Below are 27,063 nucleotides of genomic sequence, written 5' to 3' on the forward strand. Positions count from 1 at the left end.
GTGAAATATCATGCAGGGTTTTGTGAAAAAAAAATCAAGCTGTGTGTATTCCAATGCTAACGTGTACACAAATAGGAACCAAACAGATTTTTTTTTTCCTGAGAAATAAGACTTAGGACTGGAGAAGGAGGGTAATAAAAAATAGACTCAGAGGGCAAGTGAATTTTGGAATTGTTTGTTTATGTGGAGCTTTTAAACAGAATTTTCTGAGCCTTTAACATTCTGCACTAAATGAACTTTAATACAGACTTATAGAAAGGTGTTTCCAATATCTATCTCCAGAGTCTAACATTTCATGATATATATTTTGGGAAGTTTCTCTAGAGAAATTCCATACTTTCCCTCTGTTCTGGAGATACCTAATTTCACTCTAACTTCCCACGCATCAGCCAGCTACCTAAATGACAAGACCTATCTTTTCAACCCATTTTTTGCTTAGAAGAGTCACTCTCTATAGGAAGGACTTACTGGCTTATCCTGCCTGGGAAAACATCTTAGTTTAGGAGCAAAGAGCATCTCTAGAAGATGTCAGCAGCAATGCACGCACACTACTAAAATTCACGGGACTCACTTCCAGTCTTTGTTTAGCCATTGTCTTGATGTCTGTTACTTTTGACAAGTCATCATTTCTCTCTGAGCTTCGTTTCCCATTTTGTGATATGTGAATGCTCAGATCAGTAATTTTTCAATTGAAAAGACCAAGAGACATCTCTGATGGTTCCTGCGTCGGGGAGTTCCTGCATTTGTGACTAATTTTACTAGAGAAATTTCAATAATAATCCTCTCCTCAAGTCCAGGGATTATTTTTTTTAGCAGAATAAGATAAATGAGTGTTTTTAAAAGGAGCTTGGGGGGGGAAGGGCTGGGCTAAGAGCTGTTTCGTGAAGGAAGCTGAGGTTTCTGCTGAGTGGGACCACTGCTGTGTGGAGGCTTGTAAGTAAAATGGAGAAGTGGTCCTTCTCACCAGTTATGTGTAGCTAGCATTCAGCAAGGAAGAAAATGCTGAGGTTTTGATCACAAACTTGGCAGTATCAGTGGGGGCAAAATGTGGAGGCCTCTTACTTGCTCGTTTTTGTGTGCTGTTTTGACTTTTGTAATCATCTCACTGTGGGAGCAGCTCTTGTTGAAACTATAGGCAATGTAGTAACTCTCATGAATAGTAAAGAAGTTGATTCGATATGAAATACACGGGGGAAAGGAAGCAGTACAAACCTGATCCCAATTGATTTCTAGACAAGGGAATTTTATTCAATGGTACACAAATATATAGCTCTCCCCCCTCTTCTCTTCCCTCTTGTCCCTTCCTCTCCCTTTTCCTTCCCTTCCCTTCCCTCTTCCTTCCCTTTACTCCCTCACTTCCTCTTCCCTCTCCCTTGCCTCCCCATTCCCTTCTTTATCTTCCTTTCCCTTTCCTTTCCTTAAAAAAGAATCTGCTACACTTAACCCTCTCCACATTGCAAGAAGAGTTCAGGAGTTAAAGAAAATAACCGATGAATATTGCAACTAACCCAAAGATTTTAGTGATACTACACACATGTTTTAAACAAGGAAATTACTTCATATCTATGTTCATTGTCCTTTGAGAAAGAAGTAGGGCTTCTTGCCACACTTCCTGTTGCCCTGAGAAGAGTCCCTAAGTAGAACTAAAACGAAGATGGAGTGGGGGAATGGCTATTCTGTAGAATACTGTTTAGAAGTGATTGGTTTGTTTTAGATAGGACTATTCACGGTGTGAGAAGGGAAATGGCGTGAGTTGGAAAGTGAAAGACTAAGTTTAGCCAAAAAACAAACCGACAGCAACAAAAATCTATAGTATAGTTTAGCCTAGCATTCCAGAACTACAGTCCCAGCTACTTGGAAGTCTAAGGCAGCTGGCAAGCTCAAAGCCTAGAGTGAAATAAAGGCAAGCCTGGGCAAGTTAATGAGATCTCATAAAAATAAAATGTTAAAAAAATACAAGAATATAGTTTAGTAGTAGAGTACTTGGTTAACCCTGGTTAAATTTCTTGTAACACACACACACACACTTTCTTGTAAAACACACACAGACACAGAGAAGAAAAGGGTCTAGGGGGGCTTACCATCTTATTTAGTCTCATTTTAGGTAGGTCCTACTGTGTCTTAAGACAAACACAATTGACGTTGCTGTCCTGATTAAACATTTATTACCACCAGAAGAACAAAACACAAGAGCATTAGGTTTGCAGTATAGGAACAGATGTGTACCTTGGCCTTTGATTTGGCAATATTAATTAATTAACATAGATGATTGCCTGAGTTGGTAGGACTGAGCCTCACTCACCTGATTTTCTGGTGATGCTTTGAGGCATGAAAAAGAACCTTTAGTGCTATGGGAAATTCTCTAGTGTTTTCAGAGGAGGTGTGGAGGCCCCGGGCAGGAACATAGAAGGGTCCAGGGCCAAACTCAGAAGCTAGCTTTCTTGAGGGGCACATGGTAAATTCTTAGTCTAACTAGGATTTCCCAGTGGCCCCACCAATGGCAGAGTTGATACTTTAGGTTGTCTAGGAAGAAAGGAAGCAAGCAAGAAATCTTAAAGAGCTAAATAATCATAGGCAATTATGTCAGTAGACCTTGACTTGTAACATTTTAGCAGATGCTATTGTCTTCAGTAGCGACAACTTCGTAGTTTCGAGGAACTGTGTGAAGCAGGCAGGAATGAATAGTTATCGTTGATCTGGGTGGTTATCTAGTACTCCTGGCCCAGGCAAGGACTCATCAGAATAGTCATTGATCAGAGCATGGGAATCTGGTTCGTCACTGAAGTACCCATTTATGAAGGTAGTCACCTCTGTGGTTTCTCCAGAGTTTCTGGTCTCCTTGGCACACACCCTGTGGACCAAGAGCCAATTACTCATGAGAAAGATCTTGGGCTTAGATCCTGCCTTCTAGCATCCTAACTCTTAAGTTCTTATTCACTGACTCCCAGGATCCTGTTAGGCAGGGACTGTGGGGACAGAAAACTGGTATACCTAAATCATCTTGTGGATTCATTGATCCAGGATACAACATGAGAACATTCATCTAAGAGGGTAAAATACTTTCTGACCCTGAAGGACTCTGCTTGGGCTAGTCTCCAGATTTTCTGCCAACAACCACCAGAATTTAGGGCATTGAAGGGTTAATATGTTAGCAAAATGTGTATCTTACCTGTTTAGTTCATAGACATACTCTAGAAAACAAGGAAGAATCAGGTTAGAAATTTATATGGAGAGTATATAGGAGCTAAGTATGAAACCTCAGTAGCAGTCCAAAAATGGGAGAAAAAAACAGAAGAGAATCCAGGATACCAGCTTTGTAATATTGAGGGATGTTGTCATGAGTTAAAATACAAGGACACATATTTTTCAGAAGCATGGATGGTACACATCCTTGTTTGTTGTAATAGGAGCGGCGGGCTGCGTCCCACCACCTGGCTAGCTTTACCCGAAATAATTACATGGAAACTGTATTCTTTTGAACACTGCCTGGCCCATTAGTTCCCACCTCTTATTGGCTAGCTCTTACATATTGATCTAACCCATTTCTAATAATCTGTGCAGCCCACGAGGTGGCTTACCAGGGAAGATCTTAACCTGCATCTGTCTGGAGTGGGAGAATCATGGCGACTCACTGATTTAGCTTCTTTTTCCCAGCATTCTAGCTTATGCTCCAAAATAACACTTGTTCTCCATCCCCTTTGCCATTTCTGACTCAGATAATTAAGCTGAAGATATTGTTTGGTGTGGGTAAAGGGAAAATACACCAGACCGGTTCTTCACCCAGGATTCTCATCAAAGATTCACAGAAAATTCTGTGGGAAACTTGATTGCCCAGCTACAACCCAGGAAAATGCACTGAATTTGGTTCCATGTCAGGAACCATTTTCAAGTGCACTGACACTGACCTATTACTCAAGAAAGGGCTCAGTTGTTGCATAACCTCTTTTACCACATATGTTTATGAATATGTATACATATATGTATATGTATGTGTGTACGTATATGTGTGTATATGATTTATAACATACATGGGTAAGTTGGTATTTCATTGAATTAATAAAATATTATTACTTAAAATCTTAAGACTAAAAGGACCCCAACTAGATAGTCATTGCCCCCTAGTATTGTGGAGAACTGTCCTCTAGTCTAGAGGACTAGCCTGGCACAAAGATGGGTATTTCTTGATACAGCCCTCTTCTCTCTAGGTGCTTATGATCTTTCACGGTAGCAACTGGAAATTCATGTACTAAATTACAAGAATGGTAACAATGCAAACTATGGGAGTTCTGTTTTGTAGAGACCCACCTTTCCAAGTTTTATCTCCCCCACTGGACAGGGAACTTCTTTATTTCCAAAGTTGGTGTTTTTTCTGTCTTACCTTGCTTAGTATCCAGAGTACAACCTATGCTCAGTAACTACAGACTAAATTGAATTACTGCTCTGACGCTGTCTCTCTTAAAGAGAAACAGGAAGTGGGAATTCTGGAAAGGCAAACTAAGAAGGTTAAAAAAAATAAAGCACAAAGACATGTTATGTAAGCTTTAGTTGCTTGTCTAAATTCAGTGGCTGGAAATGAGAACAAGGAAAAGTGACTAGTGGATGGGAAGAAAACAGAGCTAGACCCACATCATAGAGGGTCTTAAAAAGATGACTTAACCTGACTTCTTGTTCCCTTGAGCTGCCAGGGACAATGAAATATTTTGAATATTTTAAGAGGCAAATAATATGTAGTTACTGTTTTAGCCTTTAGAAGACTATGGTGAATGGTTTCCTTCAAATCGAGCTGGTATTTGTGGCCATTTGAGGAATTTCCATTCCCTAGATCATCCTGATGGATCGCAGTCATGGTAACTGGCCAACACCATCGGTTATACTTGAGACCCTGAGGAAAGTGATAGACAAGACTGTGTTCTATTTAATTAAAGTGATCCAAGGCAGAAAAGATGGTTATGAGTAGAAGATGCTACAGAAAAATATACAAGATGATTTTAGGCAAATTGACTAGTGCAAGGTAATTGAATTCTAACTTTTTCTTAGAAACAAACATTCCAACCCTCCTGTACCTCGTGTTTTCCATACTTATTAAATCTCTCTGGCAATAATGTCTTCATCATGCAACTTCCAAAACAACTGGGTTAATCTTAGGGCCATTGCAAGGCCTAGTGAAGAAATTCCTTAGGCTGGAATTCAAAACCTGCTCTGATTAGAAGGGACCCTACATTGTCCCCTGTAATTCATTATCCCTTAACTAACTGAATTTTCCACAAGTACTTTCAGTTTAGACCTTTATACTTCTGCTCACTTGGTTTCCCTTTCCTGGAACACTGTCCCTTCATTTAGTGTCTTCATTTAGTATGACCTAGCTCTAGTTAAACCTTTTGAAAGGCTTTGTTGATTATTCCAGCTCTGACACTCTTCTCTTCAGTATTTGTTGAATATCTTCTTCTCTACACCTTGAATCATTAATCTTTCTGTAATGTATGCTATTGATAAATTCTATGCTTCAACTTGGAAATCCTCACATACATTGCAAGCAACTCAAGGGCAACTTCCTTTCCATTCTTGTAAGATGATTCATTACAAAGAGTTGTGCTTGTCTTAGTACCCTGGATTTTTATATTCTGTTTCATAATTCTTACAACATTACTGGCAGGAACAATGAATATCTGTCTCTTTTTATTTCTACCATTGCCCTGAAACTAGTCTTAAAGATCATTGGAAAGTTAGCCATACTTCCGCATATAGAATGTAGATAAATACATTGTTGGAAAGAATGCATGAACAAAAGGCCAGCCATCCCTACGTATTACTCACCTTGCTGGAATGTCCTGTGGCAGAAGATAAAATAAGCCGTGGTGACAACCACTATGCAGCAAAGGGAGGTGATGCAGATGATGAGAAAGACTTTCAGGTTCCTTCCTAAAAGAGAAAATAAGACCAAGAGTTATGTGGTTTAAAATGAGGTTAGTCAAAGGCCCTACCCACTGCTGGACTTTGTGCAGAATAATACTAACATACCAGGCATGATGTCGATGTGCCCATGGTATGATAGCAGCAAGACTAGTATAGGACAATTGAGACCTTTCTGATTTTCTGATTGGAACTGAAAACTGCTCCACAGGAGGGAATATCATGCCTATCATGCCTGGTACTATAATCTGGTCAAAAGTCTCTCTCTCTCTCTCTCTCTCTCTCTCTCTCTCTCTCTCTCTCTCTCTCTCTCTCTGCCATAGACCATAGAGTAGAATTTATTATACTTATTTTTGTAAATATTCAATTTGCTATTTGAACATTATACCCATAGGCTTCTCTCTGTATTGACTTGGAAGCTTATTTTGCATTTGACAGCCATCAATGCAGAGATGCATAACTGGTAAAAGTGCTGAGAACAGACTTAGACTCACTTCTACTTTATGTGCATTGGTGCTTTGCCTGTATTTGAGGGTGTTGGATTCTTTGAAACTGTAGTTACAGACTCTTGTGAGCTGCTATGTGGTTGCTGGGAATTGAACCTGGGTCCTCTGGAAGAGCAGCCAGTTCTTTTAACCACTGAGCCATCTCTCCAGCCTCAGTGCTCATTTCTAAATGATGAATCTCTCTCTCTCTCTCTCTCTCTCTCTCTCTCTCTCTCTCTCTCTCTCTCACACACACACACACACACCACACACACACACACACACACACACACACACACACACACGGGGGGGGGGGAACCGAGAGAGCAGAAAGATTAAGAGCCAGACAACGAGGAAGAGTGCTGTGGAATGCTATGTTCTGGACATGACAGGGTTATTGTATTTATGAATTTATAGTAGTATAGCTAGGGTTATCAGCTCAAATTGACATAAGAGCAAGCCAAAAGTCCCGCAGAGTTGGTAGACATGCTCGTCTTGCCCTACTCCTTACTGAATATTGCTTCTGGAGGAGAGAGATTCATTCTTTTTCCAGTGTGTTCCCACTCAGAGGTTTCCCATACTCCAGCGGATGGACTCAAACTCATGTACATCTGGGTGTTACTCGTTAGGTTTAGTGGGTTAACAACGAAGACATGAAGTTAGGAGGAGGTAGTTTGCAGAGTATATGGTTGGAGTAGGAAAAGAGAAATGAGAGGTGAATATGACCATACTTCATTTTTTACCTATATGAAATTTTTGAGAATCAAGAAGTTATAATAAAAGCATTGCATATTTACATGATATTATTTCAAAAGACAAGATTGGGTGGGAACGGTGGTGGGATACTGGCATTTGGGAGGAAGAGGCAGGCCGATCTTTGTGAGTCTGAGGTTGGCCTGGTCTACATAGCTGGCACCTGGACAGCCAGTGCTACATGTGCCAATAATGTAATATTGTTTATCCATGAATTATTAGTAATGGCCCAAATGGGAAGTTTTTCAGGTAATAGTCAAGAAGAATAAAATAAATTCATTGTTAAACACATACATACTAACCAATTATTTAATAGTTGAAATATATTTGCATATAACAAACGTATATATTCATATGAACCTGCCACTGACTCTGATAAACACACTGAGTAAACTAAACCAACCACAAAAATACATTATTTTATTCCTTTATAAGAGTTCAAAATAGCTTAAAATAATACATGGCAATAGTGACCAGGAAAAGAAACCATTTGGTGACTATTAGACTGCAGGTAATGTGGTTGTGAAGTATGCACATTTTAAAGATTTTTAAATATTAATTTACCTATACATTATTCATATAATGTTTCACTAAAAAGTTTGTTAAATTTTTAAAAAGCAGACAAATAAACAGAAATTGGCCTTGAGAAAAAAAAGATCAAATCAGAAACTCTAAGTATCAGCCTAGAGCATCTTGAGGTTCTGAGCTAGCCAGAGAGAAAAACAAAATCCCACATTCTTAGGACAATCTTGATAAATGTCAGAGACAAAGTGTCAAAACAAATTCTCATGGTCCCACTGGTTGATTGCTTTTTGGGCCACAGGCAGATTTTCTATTCTTTCCAAAGGGCCAAGATAGAAGAATTTCACTTTGCCTAAAAAAAAAAAATGGTGGTGGTGTTTTGACTTGCCAGCTTTTCAGAAATGCTATATTCATGAGATTCTGGCAACTTATGTTCTGCCGTAAAGACTCTTCTCACTGAAGTACTCTTTGATTCAAGTTCCCAGTTTCCTCTTTTTTCAAAAATATTTCCACTCAGAAATCTAGGGTACCTTGAGAGTTAATTCTGTCAATCTGAAAGGATCTAGATATTTCCAGGAGACAAGCCTCTGGGCATTACCTTAACTGTGGGCATCATTCTTCTATGGGCTGGCATTATGGAAAGAATGAACAAAGGAAAGCAAGTTGAGTACCATCATCCTCTGCTTTTTGGCTGTAGATCGGATGTGATTATATGCCATGTTTTCCTTGCTGTGATGGACTGCACCCTTGACCTATGAGCCCAAATAGACCTTTCCTTTCTTAAGGTGTTTTTTTTCCAGGTATTTTGTTGCAGAAATGACATAAGTAACTAATACAGGCATGTAAATAGTTAAAGGAATATACTGTACCGAGATTCTAGTCCTAAGTCTTATTTACTTGTTGAATGACTAATGGGTCAGATAATGGTTCTTCCGCCAAAGATGTTTGCACACAGATTCTTAGAATTGTATGTAACATAAAGACGAATTAAGGTAGAAGACAGAATTAAGGCTGATTGTTATTTGCACTTAAAATAGGGAGATAATCATTACTGTTTCTGATGGACTCAATGTAATCACAAGGATTGATTTAATAGTAAAGATAGGAGATATGAGAGAAGGTAAGAGAGGAAGATTTGAACATATTACATTACTGATGTTGAAAACAGGTGAAAGAAATCAGGAGAATGTGGGCAGCTTCTACATAGTGGAAAGCATCAAGGAATGGATTCTTTTACAAAGCTTCCGGAAGGACTGGGGCACTCCTGGCACCTGATTTTAGCTCACTAACATCAGACTTTTGACAGCCATAGTATAAGAAAACATATTTATGTCATTTTACCATACAAAATTTGAAGTAAGCTTTTATGCTAGTCACAGAAAAGTTAGTATGGTGACGTTGGTCAAATCTTTAACCAATATTAGACTTTAGTTTCCTCATAACTTCAGTGACACATTTGAATGGTATTCAATGCGCCCCTTTCATTGACTTTCACTTCATTATAGTCAGCATTCAAGATAACCTATTCCTCATACTTGCTTTGACTGATTTTTCTCTCCACCAGTGCATCCTGTCGTCTTGTCGCTTGTATCCTTCTGTTCCAGGAGTTACCGCTTCATGTCATGTGTGTTGTACTTCCCTCCTTCCTTAAGAGAAGCTGTTGGTTTTTGTTTTCATTTTGGAGGGATAGTTAGGTAGATGGCTCAGTGGTTTACATACTTGGTGTATAGCAAAACCAGAGTTCCCATCTCATTACTCACATAAAAATCCAACATAGTCATGAGAATCTATAAGCACAGTGTGTAGGAACAGAGGCACGCAAATTTTCTGGTCCTGTTGGCTAGCCAGTCTAGTCGCATAGTGTGCTTCAGGCCATCGAGAGACTCCATCTCAAGAAAAATTAAGGCAGAGGACAGCAGAAACACCTAGAGGAGAGCTCTGGTCTCCATATGAGCATACACAGGCAAGTATGTGCACACACACGTACATTATATTAAACACACAGACACACACACACACACACACACTGCTTTTTTCCTTCCTATTGGGTTCTTTCTAGTTTCATGGCTTATACCTCACTCATTCTTACAAAAATACACATGTGTAAAATTAGGAACTAGAATCTACATATAAGAAAAAACATTCAACATTTATGTTAGTGAACCTAGGTTACTCCAGTTAACATATTTTCCAGTTCCATAAATTTTCCTGATATTTTATTTTTCCCCATGACTGAATAAATTTTTTTTGCCAAATAAAAATGTATTTTCCTTGTCCATCCATCTGCTGGTTGTTATTTAGGCTGATTTTATTTCTTGTTGTGAACAAAACATCAGTAAACATGGATGTGCAAATATGCCCATGGTAGGATATAGTCTTTTGGTATATGCCCAGCAGTGTGAATGAAATATCTTTTCTCATTTTGTTTTTAGCAAATTTGTTGGTGTATATGTAAAATATTGATTTCGTATGTTGATTTTATATGTTGATTATATATCTTGAAACTTCATTGTGAACGTTATATTTAATAAAACTGGGGGTGATACACATTTTTACCTCATTTTACGTTTTAGAATGCTCTAAGTTTTTTTTAATTAATTAATTTTATTTATTTATTTACTAAAGATTTCTGCCTCCTCCCCGCCACCGCCTCCCATTTCCCTTCCCCTCCCCCAATGAAGTCCCCCTCCCTCATTAGCCCGAAGAGCAATCAGGGTTTCCTGACCTGTGGGAAGTCCAAGGACCACCCACCTCCATCCAGGTCTAGTAAGGTGAGCATCCAAACTGCCTAGGCTCCCCCAAAGCCAGTTTTTAAGCTTAGTATAATGTTGGCTACAGGCTTTTCATAGGAAGCATTTAATTGTGTTGAGGTAGGTTCCACACATTCTTACTTTCTTCTGAACTTTTATTAAGAAACGGCGTCTGTGTATCTGCAGAGATAATTAATCTGACAGTCAAACTTGGCACCGTTGTCCACATGGAACTGACTTTGCAGAAATGAAGAATGCAGAAGTTAGTGGGTCATGAATTCTTTCTTCCCCTGTGGTTTCAAATAGCATCTAAGGTTAGTCAAAATGGGGCAAGAAAGTTCATTCATGAAGGTTCTACTACAGGGCAAATGACCTTGAAAGGCATCTGTAGAAGGGGAGTGGAAACAACCTGACAGGGAATGGTGTTGTGGGCAGTAAAATCAGAGGGGTAGAGACATGTAAGCCCTCTGATATCAGTTACAGAGCTATGGAGCTATGGTATTGGGAATTTGTACTTTCGGGTTTCAGTCTTGCTTTGGTCCTTACTATGCCTCATTTCTCACTTTTATCATGGTAATGTATATTATGTGTTATTGTATGTTAGATATTATTGCTTTTTATTTTACAGGGCATTACAGTTAAGAGATTGTCTTAATTATAATGTTTCTGATGGGTTCAATGTAATCATAAAGATCAATTTAATCAGAAGAGACTTTGGACTTGCAAATAGTAATCTAATTGTGCAAGAATATGGGGACTTTGGAAGTTGGACTAAATGAATTTTGCTTTATGATGTGGCCAACAGACTATTAAGTTTAGGGAGTAGAATATGGTAGCTTGAGTGAGGCATCTTGGGATTTAGAATTGGTCTCTAGTTGGTTGCTGTTTGAGGAGTATTATGAGGGATGGCCTTGTTAGAGGAAGTATGTCACTGAGGATTTACTTTGAGGCTTCAAAAGCCATGTGCTACCCCCAGTTTATTCTTTTGGCTTCTTATTTTGTGGCTGGACTTACATGCTCTCAACTGCCTAATGCCTGCCACCTGCTTCACTCGACTATCATGGGTTGTAACCCTTTAAAACTGTAATTTCAAAGTATGCCCTTCCCTCTGTAAGTTACCGTGGTCATGTTGTCTCATCATATAATAGAAAAGTAACTAATACATACTTCATGGCTCTAGGAAGAAAGGAGGTCAATCCCAAACTCAGCAAACAACAAGTCATAATAACGATTAGGGATTGAAATAAATGAAAGACAGACCAAAGAAACAATACACAATATTAACCAAATAGTTTGTTCTTTAAATAGATTAAGATGAACAAACTCCCCAGCTAAAATAACCAAGAAAAAGAAAGAAACCTCAAATTAGTGAAATTAAAGATGAAAAGGGAGTTGTTAGACTTCAATGAAATCAGGAGGAATATTAAAAAAATATTTTAAAATTTATATAAAGCACTGGAAGACTGTAAGAAATAGATCAGTCTCTAAACACATATGCCTTACTGTAGTAATTCCTTTTCTGTTGCTGTGATAAAACACCAGGTCCAAAGGTAACTTAAAGAACAAGGAGTTTATGATTCCAGATGGATGAGTCTGTCATGGCAGGACATTGTGGTGGCAAGCATGGGCATGGTAGCAGGAGCAGGAAGCCTCGAGATCAATCACATTCATCAACATCAAAGACAGTGCAGAGGAAGGGATCTGGAACTGGCGTGAGGCTATAAACTCTCAAAGACCAACCCCAGTGATGTACTTCCACCAGTTGGGGAACAAAAACTCAATTAATCTATAGGGGATATTCAAGCCACCACATCCCACTCTTTGACCCTGATTATGTGATTATGGCCACATCATAGTACAAAATGTGCTTAGTCAAATTCTAAATAAAAGTCCTCACAATCTGTGACAGTCTCAAAACCATTGAAAAGTCCAGTGTCTGTTTTGAGACCCAAGAAAATGTCTTATCTGTATCTTCAGGTAAAATAAAAAAAGTGGATCACATACTTCTAACATAAGATGACACAGAATGCACATTACCATTCCAAAAGGGAGAAGTGGATGGATAGGAAGGAAATAATGGACCAAAAAGAGACTAAAGTCTATCAGGGCAGACGTGAAATCATGTAACCTCATTTCTGATGACACAAACGTTATATGACTCTTCCACTCCTGCCTTGAAAGCCTGCAACAGGCATCTCTTTCTTGGGCTGTTACCACTCCCTATCTGCAGTTCTCCTTGGTAGATGTTTCATGATTCTAGAATCATCAACATTTGGGGTAACCAACACAATTCAGGTTTCATTTTCACAGCATAAAACAATGAGCTCTTGGGCATCTTGTCTTCTCAGGCTGTTCATACAGGGACTGCCCTGTTACCCATATCCACATCTCAGGGGCTTCTATCCTCAATCAATTCTAAGATATAACTTTGTTGACTATACTAGTCTCAGTTGACAGTATTATTTTCAGAGCTTGAAATATATCATTCTGTGCTTTCCTGGATTTTAGTGTAGCTGGTAAGAGATCTGATGTTATGCGAACATTTATGCCTCTGTTTCTGAGTTGGCATTTTCCCTGTACATCTTTTGGCCAGTACTTTATTTGGATGTTTATTTCTTTCTCTAGGTTTATAAAATTCTTAGCTATAATTTCATTGAATACATTGTCTAAGCATTTTTACTTAATCTCTGCTTCTTCCACTGTGTGGGCTATTAGGTTTGGTCTCAAATATTTTAGTTGTGTTCATTAATGTTTTCTTTATGTATTTACTTATGTATTTCTATTTAATTACCCATCCTTGAAATTCATTCTTCTACATGGTCTTATCTGTTCCTGATGATTTCTGCTGTGTTTTCTATTTTATTTATTAGTAAAGCATATATCTTGCTTGTTTGAGATCACTGGTCCTATCCCCAGTATCATTAAAAAGAAGTATGCCTTCAATGAAACAAAGCCAGAGCATGAAACAATGAGTAATAGTTATTAAACTATTTCACACTGGATAATCAAAACAGATACTTGATGGATACCTGGAGTCATAGATGTTCTGCGTTATATCTGGAATTAACAACTGGTTACAAGACCATGAAATAATTTGGAGGGTTCTGACATATGACCTATGACATATGACACAGGTGAAAATGGGGATCTCATAGTTTGAGAGTAGCGAGTCAACTATTAATGTGAAAGAAATTCATTATTTTAAGAATTGATTTAGGCATATCAGTGCATATTAGCTGACTAGAAGTTTGAGATGAAATAATACAGGCTATTTTCTCTTTGAGATTTTAGTCCTTGAGTTCCTGATTTGGAAATCTTTGAATAAAAATCAACTCTGATCTGCTACAAAAAGCCCTTAGTTAAGAATTAAAGTAGTGGAGAACTGCTTTGATCTTTACCTATTCCATTTCCTGTCTCCTTAGGATAGATGGCTGAGTTCATGTTCCTAATCCTACTTTCCACCCATCGCGCCCAGTGTTTGAGAAGTATATTGCTGCTGCAATAGAAAACAAACTAAGAACACATTTATTCATTTCTTTAACCACAACCTCACTCTTTATTCTTGTATCGTTATCTTTTCATTTCTATCATAAGTATCCAATTTAGTTCCTGGGCTCTTCCTGGGTTTGTGGAGTTGAATTCCACATAGAAAACTTATAATGTATCACACAGTTTAGAGTCAAGGAAGAATGATAGCATAAAATATTGCTTTTACCTGGGCCATCAATGATGTCCTTATTGTTTTCATTCCCCAGGCCAGCAGTGGTCCTCTCATGTTTTCCATTCACTGAGCCAACAGTGGTCTTCTTATGGTTTTCATTACCTGGGCCAGCAGTGGTCCTCTCATGTTTTTCATCCACTGGGCCAACAGTGGTCTCCTTAAATTTTCCATTCTCCTTAGAGGTCCAGTCGCAGGTTGAATTCACTGTAGTTGTTGCTATGAGAACAGAGAATCCAGGTCAGAGGCCTATCTCGCACTGAAGAGATGTGAGGGTCGTCGAGTCTTTGCTGGAGATCTCTTCTGGGCTTCCAGGGTGTCTAGTCATTGTTTTTTCCATTTGCTTAGTGGCTACACCTAACTCTACTGATAATTTTACTACCATCTGCAGCTCTGTTGCCCTGCATTGAGCATTCTGCTGCTCAGATTGATCATTCATGACCTGGCGGGATTTCTGGTCCCATCAGCACCGGCTCTGTTGTAGTTGCCAATGTAGTTTTTAACTAAGTGTCTCTTGCTCTATCTACCAATAAAGATTTGGGAGTCAGACGTTTGGGTGAAAACCTGATAACTCAGAGGTGCTGAGAAGCAACCAGCTGACCTTCCTTTTGACCAGAGACTCAGCAAGAGAGTTTCTCTATTTGTCCTAAAATAAAAAGATCATGAATCCCTAAGTCCCTCCCTACTCCTTCCTGTGCATCTCTCTATCCATATTCCTGCATCCTCTGCACTCTCTATGGCTAATTCTTGTCAACTAGTCACTGGGTCTGCTTCCTGATTTAAGGTTGAGTTTATTAATACAGTCTTGTGGTTTCACAGTGCAATCAAATATCCTGCAGCGAGCCATATTATTAGTCTATATTGTACTATGAAGTGAAACCTCTCAGCTTTTTGCTATAAAGGATTTCCAGTGGAAGAAGATACACAAAGAAGTAGAATGCTCAATGTCACATAGTAAATCAGATTAGGAAAAATGTGATACGTTGCTTTCTTTTAGCTTGTTTTCACAAAGAAAAGTGTATATTCATGATTCAACTTCTCTACTACCCTTAAATATTTGCTACATTTCTTTTGTATTCATTAATTTACTGCCATGATCTCTTTGAGTAACACAGTGATCTCTTTGCCCAAATCAGTGGAATTGCATCTCCTTGGTTTCCAAATGTGTTTCAAGAATTCAGTAACAAAGCTGATGTGGGAGTGTCATATATCAATCTGTTGATTTCATTGGCTGAGCAATAAAGAAACTGCTTGGCTTAGCTTAGAGCATAGATGGGAGGAGGAAACAGAATAGAATTCTGGGCGGAAGAGGAAGTGAGGTCAGTCTCTGCTCTGCTCCCAGACAGACGCCATGCTCAGCTCTCCCGGGTAGACGCGATAGCTCTGCTCTCTGAGGCACACGCGATGAAGATGGACATAGGCTAGAATCTTCCCGGTAAGCGCACCTTGGGGTGCTTACACACATTATTAGAAATGGGCTAGTCCAGGTGCGAGAATTAGCCTGTAAGGGCTAGAGTTCATGGGCCAAGCAGTTCTTTAAATGAATACAGTTTGTGTGTTGTTATTTCGGGCATGAGCTAGCCAAGCAGCCGGGGTGTTGGGGACGCAGCCCCGCCGCCGCTCATATTTCAACACAAAGCTCTAGTAAAACTTACCTTCCAAGGAGGATTGCATGGTTGTAAGTGCTTCAACATTGATTATAGTTGGATTAGAGGGGTCTGCAAGGGAAAAAAGGAGTGAGGTTCAGGGATCTGGTTCCTTTAGATAAACAACTGAAGATACTATTAAAATTAGGAATTAGGTTGTACCTCTCAACCCTTCCATCATGATGCTGGTAACTTCTATTGCCTGTTCTTTAATCCTCACACATCACTCTAAGGTAGTGGTCATAAGGCAGGGTTCAAAGATGTGAGTGAATCATCTATATTTAGAATTGAGATGGTGTGAAGACTAGGCTGAGGGAATATATTCTAGTAATCACTAATTTTGACTAAAATATAACGAGTCATTCTTGAGGAAGAATTCCAAAGAACAACAAAGAAGGTGTTAGTTGGTGACTTCAATGAAAATGTCAAAGTAATGACTTCTAAAACTTGCCCCTCACAGAAATAAAGGCATAACTGAAATATTTTGGTATTGTCATTTTTTCCCAGAATTTGGAAAATTGGTTCGTAGGAACTTATGGTGCTTATGGAAGAAAAACAGCCCAGTTTTAGTAATAAAATGAAGCTTTGTGGCATTTCAGCTTTCCTCAGAGGTAATAAAAATTAATACCCTACTTCAGGTACAAAAGTAAGAAGTTCATTGCAGAAATACTATCTTTATTTGACCTTTCTAATAATTTCTTTAAAAGCCATAACTCCCAATGCTTGTTTTATTTAGCATCTGCACTAAAAGTCTCTCTCTATGGCTAGGAGAAAATTTGTCACACAGAGCCTAAAGCAATGGATAACAGTTTGGAGAAAGAATAGAGTAACCAAGACTTTTAAAAGGAAATGCTCAAAAATGAGATATCTCCAGGAACTTTGAAAAGCTTGGCAACTTCCCAGAGTCAAATATATCATATCCTTTCTTTTTTTATTTTTTATTTTTTTTTATTGAGAAAAGGAAAAAAAATTTCCTCCTCCTCCCAGCCTCCCATTTCCCTCCCCCTCCTCCCACCCTTCTCCCCCTCTCCCAATCCTCTCCCCATCCACCCACTCCTCTCCCCCTCCCTCTCCAATCCAGAGAGCAGTCAGGGTTCCCTGCCCTGTGAAAAGTCCAAGGTCCTTCCCCCTCCGTCCATGTCTAGGAAGGTGAACATCCAAACTGGCTAGGCTCCCACCAAACCGGAACATGAAGTAGGATCAAAACCCCGTGCCATTCCTTTCTTAAAGTCTTGTGCACATCCAGAAAAAATATAAGAAAGGTATAAGATCAAACTTATGATTAATCTTGAGGTTTCATATTAACAGCAAATAAACAATATACTATAATTATAAACTGGATACACGTTGATATCATCGTTAAACCAGCAACAAAGTTCTCTGGTAAATAATACGTGGTTTATTTTCTCCTGGCTCTTAAGAAAATCTCTATCCAGTTATTACTGACTTCTGAGCTAATCAAATAGTGAACTCAATGGCTATCTCATGACCATGAATATACAAGACTATACAAAATTGGTATTTTAAAATCACCAACAAAAGTCCTAAAAAACAAAGAAACAAACAGTCAAATAAGTAGAGTGAGAATGTGATTGCAGTCCCAACTACAAGTATAAATTTAGTTTGGGTAGCAAAGAAAACCCCCATCTAAAACATAAATAACCTCCAAATAAAAAATGAGGCAGAAATCATGATATTTCCCGGATAAACAATGACTGTGAGAATACTTTCTAGAAGATAGGACCAAAAGAATTGTCAAAAGGCATTGTTTAAGGTAAAATAAAAGGACAGTGAATCATATCCAAAACTCACATGAAGAAATAAAAAGGCACCAGTAGAAGTACCTATACTGGTGAATACTGAGTGTAAACATATTTTTCCAATCTGACTTAAAAAAATCACTTTACAAAACAATATTATTTTGATTGTGAGCCTAGCTTTTAATAGCTGAGCTATCTATCCATCCCTACAAAACAATAATACTATATCAATACTCATACAATTATAATATACTAAGATGCAATTTGCGGTAATGATAGAACTAAATGATAAGAAATTGAGCTGTATACAAATAACCCTTTGTATATTATGAAATTAAATTGGAATAAATGCAATAAATTAGGAATTGTTGATATCCCACAAACAGAAATAATGAAAATACTTAGTAAATGTCTTAGTTAAGATTCCTTTGGCTGTGATAAAGCACAATAACCCAAAGCAACTGGAGAAGGTAAGAGTTTATTTCTTCTTACAAGCTTCTGGTCATGTTCTATCACTTAGAGAAGTCATGGCAGGGACTCATGGTAGGAAATTAGAGGCAGGAACTTCACAAGCAGAAGCCATGGAGGAATGTTGCTTATTGGATTTTTCCCCATGGTTAACTCAGCCTGCTTTCTTCTAGCACCCAGGATCACTCAGTGGGTGGTACTGCTTGTGGTGAGTTGGGTCTTCTCACATCAATCATTAGCCAAGAAAATACACCACAGGCTTGCTCACAGGCCAGTCTATTGGGGGCATTTTCTCAGTTGAGGTTCCCTCATACAAAATGAGTCTAGCTTCTACGAAGTTGACATAAAAATAGCCATCACAGTAAACTAAACAAGAATTGAACTATATAATATGCTAGAAATTATCTATCAAGCATCAAAGGTAGAAGCGATGAAGGAATATAGCAATAAGTATAAAGACTACAAATAGAAAATTGGCAGAGATAAATCTTACTTTATTGATACTTAGATTAAATAGAAGTAGAAGAATTCAGATTTAAAGGCAGAGAGTCTCAGATTATCATATCTAACTATATGATATCCTTGCTTAGTACTCAAAGGCAAAACAAGGTTTTACAGTAAAATAATGTTAAAAGATGTACCATACAGTCATTAGCCAACATATAAGTAGAATGACTATACTGATATAAGGCAAATTATATTTGAGAAAAAATTTTACTAGGTACAAAGAACAACAACTTATAATCATAAAATTATTTTTGGTAAAGGATAAAGTTCATTAATAAACATATACTGATAATACTAGAGCCTCCAAAATTCATGAAGAAAATTTAAAAGAATTGGGGAGAGAAATGGTTAGTTTACCAATCATAATTTGAATTCAACATCCCACTTTAAATGATCTGTTTAATAACTAGAAAGAAGATTAAGGAGATTCAAGGGTTGAACAACATTGTTAACCAGCAGTGACATATATAGAACACTTCATATAATAATAGCAAAGTAGATACTATTATTAAGTATACCTGCAGCATTATTTGAAACAGACCATATGTTGTGTATAAAACAAATCTTACTAAATTTTAAAAATATCTGACATAATAAGCATCTTCTCTAACCGAATAAAATAAAATGAGGAGTAGGGCCTGGAGTGTTGGCTCAGTGATTAAGAGTTCTTTTTGCTCCTGCAGAAGACGTGGGGATGGTTCCCAGCCCTGACATAGCCACTCATTCCTGTATATAGCTCAAGTTCCAGAGAAACTATGTGTCTTTCTGACCTTCACAGGCACCAGGCAGGTACTCTGTACATACACATTCTGATGGTTTGAGTGGAAATGGCCCCTATAGGTTCATATATTTGAAACTGTGGTTCGTAGTTGCTGCAACAGTTTCGGAAGGATTAGGAGGTGTGTCCTTACTGCAGGAACTGTGTTACTAGGGGTGGGCTATGAAGTTTCAAAAGATTTGTGCCATTTCTACTGTTCTCCCTCTCGCAGCCTCTTGCTTTCAGATCAAGATGTGAGCTAACTGTTCCTGCAACCATGTCTTTGCTCTGGTGTCCTTTATATGTTGGTTATCAGATTTTATCACTGAAATAGAAAAGTAACTAATATACACATGCTTGCGGATAAAATCATCATCCACTTAAAATAATAAACAAATATTTAAAAATAAATGTTAAGTTCAAAAGATGAACCAGGAAACTTGAAATTATGGAATTTAAACAAGTAAAAGAATACTGGATTGCTAGTTAAAGAACTACTAAGAAAGAAAAAAATCAAGCTAAAGTGGCTTCACTATTCAGTTCTACCAGATCTTTTAAAAATTTCATTAATTTAATTTATTTACTTTTTTATTTTAAAAACAATCTTTTCTCATTTTACATTCTAATCACAGTTTCTACTCCCTCCCCTCCTCCCACTCCCCCCACTCCCCATCCACTCCTCAGATAGGGTAAGGCACATTGCTTTGGGGAAGGTCCAAGGCCCTCCTTACTATATCTAGGCTGAGCAAGGTATCCATCCAAAGAGAATAGGATCCCAAAAAGCCAGTACAGGCAGTAGAGATAAACCCCTGTGTCACTGCCAGTGGCCCCCAGTCTGCCCCAGCCATGCAACTGTCAAACACATTCAGAGGGCCTTGTTTGGTCCTATGCTAGTTCCCTGATTGTCAGGCCAGAGTTGGTGGGCTCCCATTAGCTGAGACAAGCTGTTTAAGTGGGTGTTCTATCATGGTCTTGACCTCTTTTCTCATATTCTCATTCCCCCTACTCTTCCACTAAACTTTGGGAGCTCAGTCCAATACTCCCCCCGTGGTTCTCTGTATATGCTTCCATCATTTGCTGGGTGAAGGTTCTATGATGAAAATTAAGGTAAGTAGTCAATCTGATTACAGGAGAAGGCCAGTTCAGGCATCCTCTCCACTATTGTTTAGGGTCTTAGCTGGGGCTAATTCTTGGAGATCCCTGGGAATTTCCTTAGTGCAAGGTTTCTCATTAGGCCCACAATGACTCCCTCAATCAAGATATCTCTTTTCTTGCTCTTTCTCTCTATCTTTTCACCATCTGGGCCATTCTATCCCCCCTGTTCTTTTCCACTCAGATCTTAAGAAACTTAAGGAATATTGGGTCTGGTGGGATATGCTACAAAAACACAAATATTAAGATAAAATAGGCTTAGACTTCAACCAAAAAAAAACTTTGGAGCCTTGAATGTTACCATCATGAAAGTAAAAAGGCAACATGTTGGGCTGCAGAGATGGCTTAACAATTAAGAGCATTGGCTGCTCTTGCAAAGGACCTGGGTTTGGTTCTTCACACCCACATGATACCTTAAACCATCTATAATTCCAGTTTCTAGAGCATCTGATCCCTCTTCTGACTTCTACAGGAACCATACACCTATATGGTGCATGAACATACACGCAGGCAAAGCACTTGCATATAACTACATCTCAAGAACTGTAAAAGACAACATGAAGAAGTGGGAGAATACTTGTGAATAATGTATTTCATAAGACTAACCCAGCCACATAACCTTCAACCTACAATTTACCCTGGCTACAAGATGTGCTGGGGTAAATGTGGCAAAGAAATTGTGAGAGTGACCAACCACTATCTGGTCCAGCCCTGAGAGGGAACCCATCCCCGACATTGTATGGAGTACCAGGACTCAGAGGTTGGGTAACCTAGAGACTTAGGGTAGAACCAGACATGACTGGAAAAAAAGCTAATGAAATGATTCCTAATAATATATTGCTATACTCCTAGATTGGTGCCTAGCCCAATAATCATCAGAGAGGCTTCACCTAGCAACTGATGGGAAACAGATGCAAAGAGTCACAGTCAAATATTAGGCAGAGGTCAGGCAATTCTGTGAAACAGGGGGAAGAAGGATTGTATGAGACAGAGGGTCAAGGGCATCACAAGAAAACCCGTAGAATCAACTAATCTGGGCTCATGTGACTCACGGAGACAGGGTGCCCATGTGGAACTGATCTAGGCCCTCTGTATGTGGGACTCCTAACAGTGGAATCAGGGGCTGTGTTTGACTCTTTTTCTGGCTTTTTGGACACTATTCCTTATTTTGGGTTGCATTAGTGCAGCCTTAATACGAGGGGAAGTGCCTAGTCTTACTGCAACTTGTTACTGCTTGCCCTTTTCTGAATAGAAACGAGGGGGAATGGATTAGGGAGGAGAGCACAAAGGGGAGGTAGAGAGAGGGACTGGAAGTAGAGGAGGGAGGGTAAAATGCAATTGGGATGTAAACAATAATAATAATTATTATGGTAAAAATCATTTTAAAAGACCTTAATAATCCAAATAAAGAAATTACGCTCATAACTCAAGAATAATTAGGCAAATGCAATTTTGAAATGACTAAAGTATTTGGATGGACAGTTCTCAAAGAAGACTGAAGTCATTACAATTCCTGATTTGGGGACATATCACAGAAGTATAATTAGCCAAACCAGTACAATATTACTATACAAAGATACATAGGCCAGTAAAACAGTGTACACATTCTAGAAATAAACAAATATGTCTGAAAGCAACTAATTTCTTGTAAATGTACAAAATCACATCAGAGAAACAGTAGCCTTTTCAATAACTGGTGCTGGGAAAAGTGGGCATCATCAAGATTGAAACCTGACCTCTACTGTCCTGTGCAAAAATCAAACAAAGTGGATTAAACACAGCAATGTGAGATTGGGAACTCTGAATCTATTAGGATTCAGCAGTAAAAAAAGATCTGAGTAGAGGCAATGATTTTCTGGTTACAAACTCTAAAACACAGAGAGGAATAAAAAAAAAATTATCATGATACTACATCCAACTAAAAAATATCTTTACTGGAAAAGAAATATTAAAAGACTGAAGAGAGACAAGCTGTAGACTGGCAGATTAGAAATGAAAATATTCAAGTTGAGCAAAGAAAATAAAGCCCTCTACTGTGGCTGCACACTAACAATAATCTAAACTCCAAGAACACTTAAAGTAATGAACAGAAGAGCCAGCAAATAATCTCAGCAGAATCACTCAGACAAACTGTAGAAAACCCAAGTCAAAGTGGCTAAAAGAAGGAGGAAGAAATGTCGGCAAGTCTACTGCTGCAGGGAATTTTATGTGGTTAAATGTGAATGGATAGAGTTTGGAATTTTGTTATGTAGAGGACAATGCAGATTTCAGTTTCTAAAACCTTGTGGTAAACTGGGAAGCACAGCTAGTGGGGGACCAGGTCCCTCAGAGAGCCTTTGGCAAATCTAGGAGTGATGGCGTGGCAGAAGGAGAGCTTTTTTTTTTTTTTTAAAAAAAGATTTATTTATTTATTATGTATACAGTGTTCTGTCTGTCTGTATGCTTGCTGGCAAGAAGAGGGCACCAGATCTCATTACAGATGGCTGTGAGCCACCATGTGGTTGCTGGGAATTGAACTCAGGACCTCTGGAAGAGCAATCAGTGCTCTTAACCTCTGAGCCATCTCTCCAGCCCATGAAGAGCTTTTTTGAAAGTGATGCATTTGTATTTATTTCCCAGCACTATTTAAATTCTTGAATGGGGTGATGACTTCGAGGATCCTGTGATTAGCACATAGAATTAGAGACCAAGGCCTCTCAATTTCTCAGAGGTGTCTAGGACTACAGTATTCTATCGTGTCTTTGTTTACCAACGCATTTCTGCTCTCACAGTGACTTACATTTCTGGACACGGAGCTCAATAATCTCATCTCTCATCACTTGGGTTCCCTCTGGGCTCTGCCAGGTGACCTCACATGTGTAGTGACTCCTGTCATCCATCTGAAGGGAATTCAGTTGGAGAGACACATCCCCTGGAAGTTTCTGGCTCACTTTCAGACGGCCTCTGTATTTGGCCTGTTGGATATGGTCTCCTGAGGAGTCACGTAGGAAGATGGTGACTGGATCAGAGCCATGATGTACCAGCCATTTCACAGACTCTTGACTGTAGCCTCTCATGGGAGTATAGACGCACTGTAATGTCACGTCCCCATTCCGGGTCCCTGTCACATTCTTTGGCGCTCTTAGGATGGGTTGGCCTAAAGACAGGGAAGAAAGTAAAATGAGCAAGTAACAGTTGACATGCTCACCTGAGTGAGGGCGAGTGACAGGCTCAATAGCTTTCTAAGAAGCACTTTCCCTTCAGTCATACTTTGGTTATCCCTGGCCTCTGCTGATAGCTTTCTCATCAATCCGAGTCAGTGTGTGGGATGAAGTCCTTAACATTCTTTAGCTAGAGTGGTTTCAGGTCCTTTTTATGTCACTGTCTTGCTAGGAGGTGACATTTATTTTTCCCAAACAGAATATGGAGAGTTAGGATAGACCAATCTTTAGAGATTCTATGATATTTTACATGCCCATAGTTTTTCTTTCACTATTTTCAAATGAGATGCGGGAAAAAGAATGGCAAATAGTTGAAACGGAAGTAGTTTTTGTGTGTGTGTGTGTGTGTGTGTGTAGATTCATGGTTGAAACAGTCCTCTGCTATATTACCACCTTTTGCTCACTCAAGATAAAAGGCTCAGTGATGAGGACACAAACTCACATTCTCTTCTGGAAGGATGACAGAGATGATCGATAAGGGAACTGAAAGGTGAAGCAAAAGGCCCGGATGAATTTTCCTGCCAGACCAAACCATTAGCTATGAGCTTTGAACCTTGTACTTTGCAAGTAAACCTAGCTGATTTTTTGGTCCTTATTTCTCTTTTTTTCCTTTTAGTTCTTATAAAAAAACATTAGAAAGTTACATTCTGAGGGGGGAAAGGGTTTAATCCACGCTTGGCCTGGAAAAGAAAAGAACCCGAATAAATCTCCAGAGCTGGATGGGCTAGTTATTGTGGTAGAACCAAAGGAAATTGCTCCTTGGCGGGCTGGGGAGAGGAGCCCAGAGGCAAGAAAAGACAGGGACTCATTGTGTTTTGTTAGAATTTTTCATATATAAGCTCATATCTCAATCCTTTTGCATTTTATTCAACTGGGGCCAAAAATTGTATTTAGGCAATGTCTTTCCTGGTAGATGTAGTTTCAAAATGCAAGGTATTACTGAATAAATCTTTTTCATTTAGCACATATTTTAGGTAAGCAGGTAGAATACAATGCCTTGTGAACAGAGTGAGGTTAGGCTGTCCATCTTCCTGGATGCACTGTAAGGACCAGAGTTTCTAATAATGGGGACACTGAAGTTGAGTCTAAGGCCTTTGCCCTCACCAGGAACTCTTAGAACATTCATGTCATATTTTAGCCATTAGATAGGCCAACTTTGGTTAAAAAAGAACAGCAAAAATTCGGTATTGCTAGATACTTCAAATTATGATTGATCTAGCTAGTCTTGTCTTCTAGGAAGACGAAACAAGCAAAACTTCAGCAAGAATCCCTTTACCCTATACTGAAACTTACTTAGCTCTTACTTGTACTTAGTTTCCTGAAAGGCACTTCATTTCCTTGAGTTGTAAATGAGTGTGGAGGAAGATTCACAGAAATGCCCCTAGGAGATAGATAGCCCAACCTCTTCTGGGCTGTGTATCTAGAATTAGTTCCCACAAACAGTCCCTACAACTGGGTTACTGTGTCCGTAAAGAAGTGAGTTATCTCAGCAGCTAGTAATGTACCAAGCTGAAGAAGCTAGAAATATTTAGCTTGGAGAAGAGGAGAGTTAAGGGAGCACAGTTTCTTCCTTTCCTCAGACATTTGAAGTGCTGGCATGGAAAAAGGAATCATGTGTATTCTGGGTTGATAGTGAGAAGCACTTGGATAGAAACAACAGAGAAGGGGATTTAGCACAACACAAGTACTATTTGGGCATGCGCCTGGATACAGCCTGGTGGAGACCAGCAAATGGCTGTGTTCTAAAGTGTATGAACAGCAAATGTTAAGCACCTGTAAACCATTTTATTTGATAATGCATATTACTATTTGTTTATCTAGAAACTGAGTTTCACCATGTAACCCAAGACAACTCAAAGTTTTCTATATAGACCAATCTGTCCTTGAACTCATTGAGATCGATCAGAGTTCCTCTGCCTTCCAAGTGCTGGGATTAAATGTGTGCCCCACCATGCCTGGCTCTAGGTTGCTTCGAAGGTCACACTTACATCACACTTACTTATTAAATATCTATTCATTGGTGACGGTATGTTGTGGCAAGAATCAAAGCATGGAAATGAGAAGTTAGTCATTATTGTAGACTTTCAAGGAAAAAATAGGAGGTTTGGGTGACCTTGAAGTCTTCTGACATACCTGAAATACTGGAAAATCATGCAAATACTTTCCAAGTGAAGAACTATTTCAATTTCTTCCCAAGGCAGCTTCTGGAATTTTACTAGATTTCAATGACTTCCTTCCCTTCTGCCCAAGATCAAAAAGCTTACAGAATTGCATATAACTGTTACTGACTATTTAAAAACAAGCTTTTCTCAGTAAAGACTCAACATCAACGCCCACATCCTCTGCCTGAGGTAGAAGTGGTAGTCAGGCATCAGTGTGCTACCTTACCGTAGGTGAGCACTATTAGGTGGCCCAGGATCAGCAGGACCAACAAGATCTCCGTCTTATGTGAAGCCACCTCAGTTCTTTCTTCCATCCTCCTGCTGCTGAAGAGACTAGAAATTCTGGTGGCTGTTAGTTTCTTCTTTTCTTCTCTGTATTTTCCCAAAATGCTAGTCTTATCACACAGACACCCCTCCTTCCGTATTTCAGAATAATCACATGGGGTTCTTTCCTTTGACCCCACCTAAGGCTGGAGATTTCAAACAGCTCGTCATTCTCCTAGGACTGCACTTCCTCTGAGGCCAGTGAAGGGCAGGAATTTTGAGTCTGCTCACTCCAGTGCAGGGATGTTTTCATTTCTGGTAGGTCTGTGGAAGATAAAGTTGTTCTAGCATATGTAATTTTCATCAGTTGTACTATTAACCCTCAATACAAATGGACAATTGGGAGGTGGGACATCTGAGTGCTTCACAGTATGAGTTTTGTGTATTAGAAGGCTTTCCACACGGAAATTTTCTTTTTATTAATTGTCAAGCCTAGGGGCACAGTTGTTCTGTCGTAATGGGAAAGTTTGTTGACTAACTATTGCCAGTAGCCATATCTCTGATGACAAGAAATGATTCATTTTTAATTAATACTTTATAATGCTTTTGTAAAGGCATTTATTTTTCATTTCTTTTAAGAGAAAAGCAAGCCATATTTGTAGTTTTCTAGACTTAAAAGGAATATGTTATATTACTTTGAAATTTTTAATTTATTTCACAATGATATAAGACAATAAAGAGATGTTCCCTAACTAAATGTAGTTGCTCTAAATATTATCCCTTTTCAAAGAAGGAGGGAAGAAGTAAAGGGGGGAAGAAGGCAAGAAAGGAAAGAAGGAATGAAGTAAACCGAGACTCTGCAGTCAGCTGAGGATCACACATAAGTAGAACCAGGAATCCTTCTTAGTTCTGCGTGATTCCAAATTTATGTTCTTTCATGCCACACAACACTATCCCAATTTATTTAAATGGAAAATAATTGAAATTCCCCATTACATCCCATATCCAC

General features: G+C 38.8%; 1 protein-coding gene across 1 annotated transcript; it reads right to left on the reverse strand.

Annotated features, from left to right (window-relative positions):
• Nucleotides 1-127: 127 nt before the first annotated feature.
• Vsig4 (V-set and immunoglobulin domain containing 4) lies at nucleotides 128-26,230 on the reverse strand. Its single transcript, XM_050126054.1, has 7 exons — nucleotides 26,017-26,230; nucleotides 23,208-23,564; nucleotides 15,794-15,856; nucleotides 14,136-14,357; nucleotides 5,815-5,919; nucleotides 3,170-3,191; nucleotides 128-2,851 (listed from the first exon to the last, which is right to left on the reverse strand). Exons 1-7 carry the CDS (start codon nucleotides 26,102-26,104, stop codon nucleotides 2,686-2,688), a joined length of 1,023 nt encoding a protein of 340 aa, XP_049982011.1. The 5' UTR covers nucleotides 26,105-26,230; the 3' UTR covers nucleotides 128-2,685.
• Nucleotides 26,231-27,063: the final 833 nt, after the last annotated feature.

Source organism: Alexandromys fortis, unplaced genomic scaffold (genome assembly GCF_014885135.2).
Source record: "Alexandromys fortis isolate MF-2015 unplaced genomic scaffold, M_Fortis_MF-2015_v1.1 scaffold_246, whole genome shotgun sequence".
In the NCBI taxonomy this organism is placed as follows: Eukaryota; Metazoa; Chordata; class Mammalia; order Rodentia; family Cricetidae; genus Alexandromys; species Alexandromys fortis.

Bases quoted from the DNA above. Each gene is read 5' to 3' on its own strand.
- Vsig4 (XM_050126054.1), bottom strand. From the start codon at position 26,104: ATGGAAGAAAGAACTGAGGTGGCTTCACATAAGACGGAGATCTTGTTG. The intron at 5,920-14,135 runs GTAAAAGCAATA...TTTCTCTTTTAG, and splicing joins GGACATCATTGATGGCCCAG to GAAGGAACCTGAAAGTCTTT. The intron at 3,192-5,814 runs GTGAGTAATACG...CTTGTTTTCTAG, and splicing joins CCACAGGACATTCCAGCAAG to AGTATGTCTATGAACTAAAC.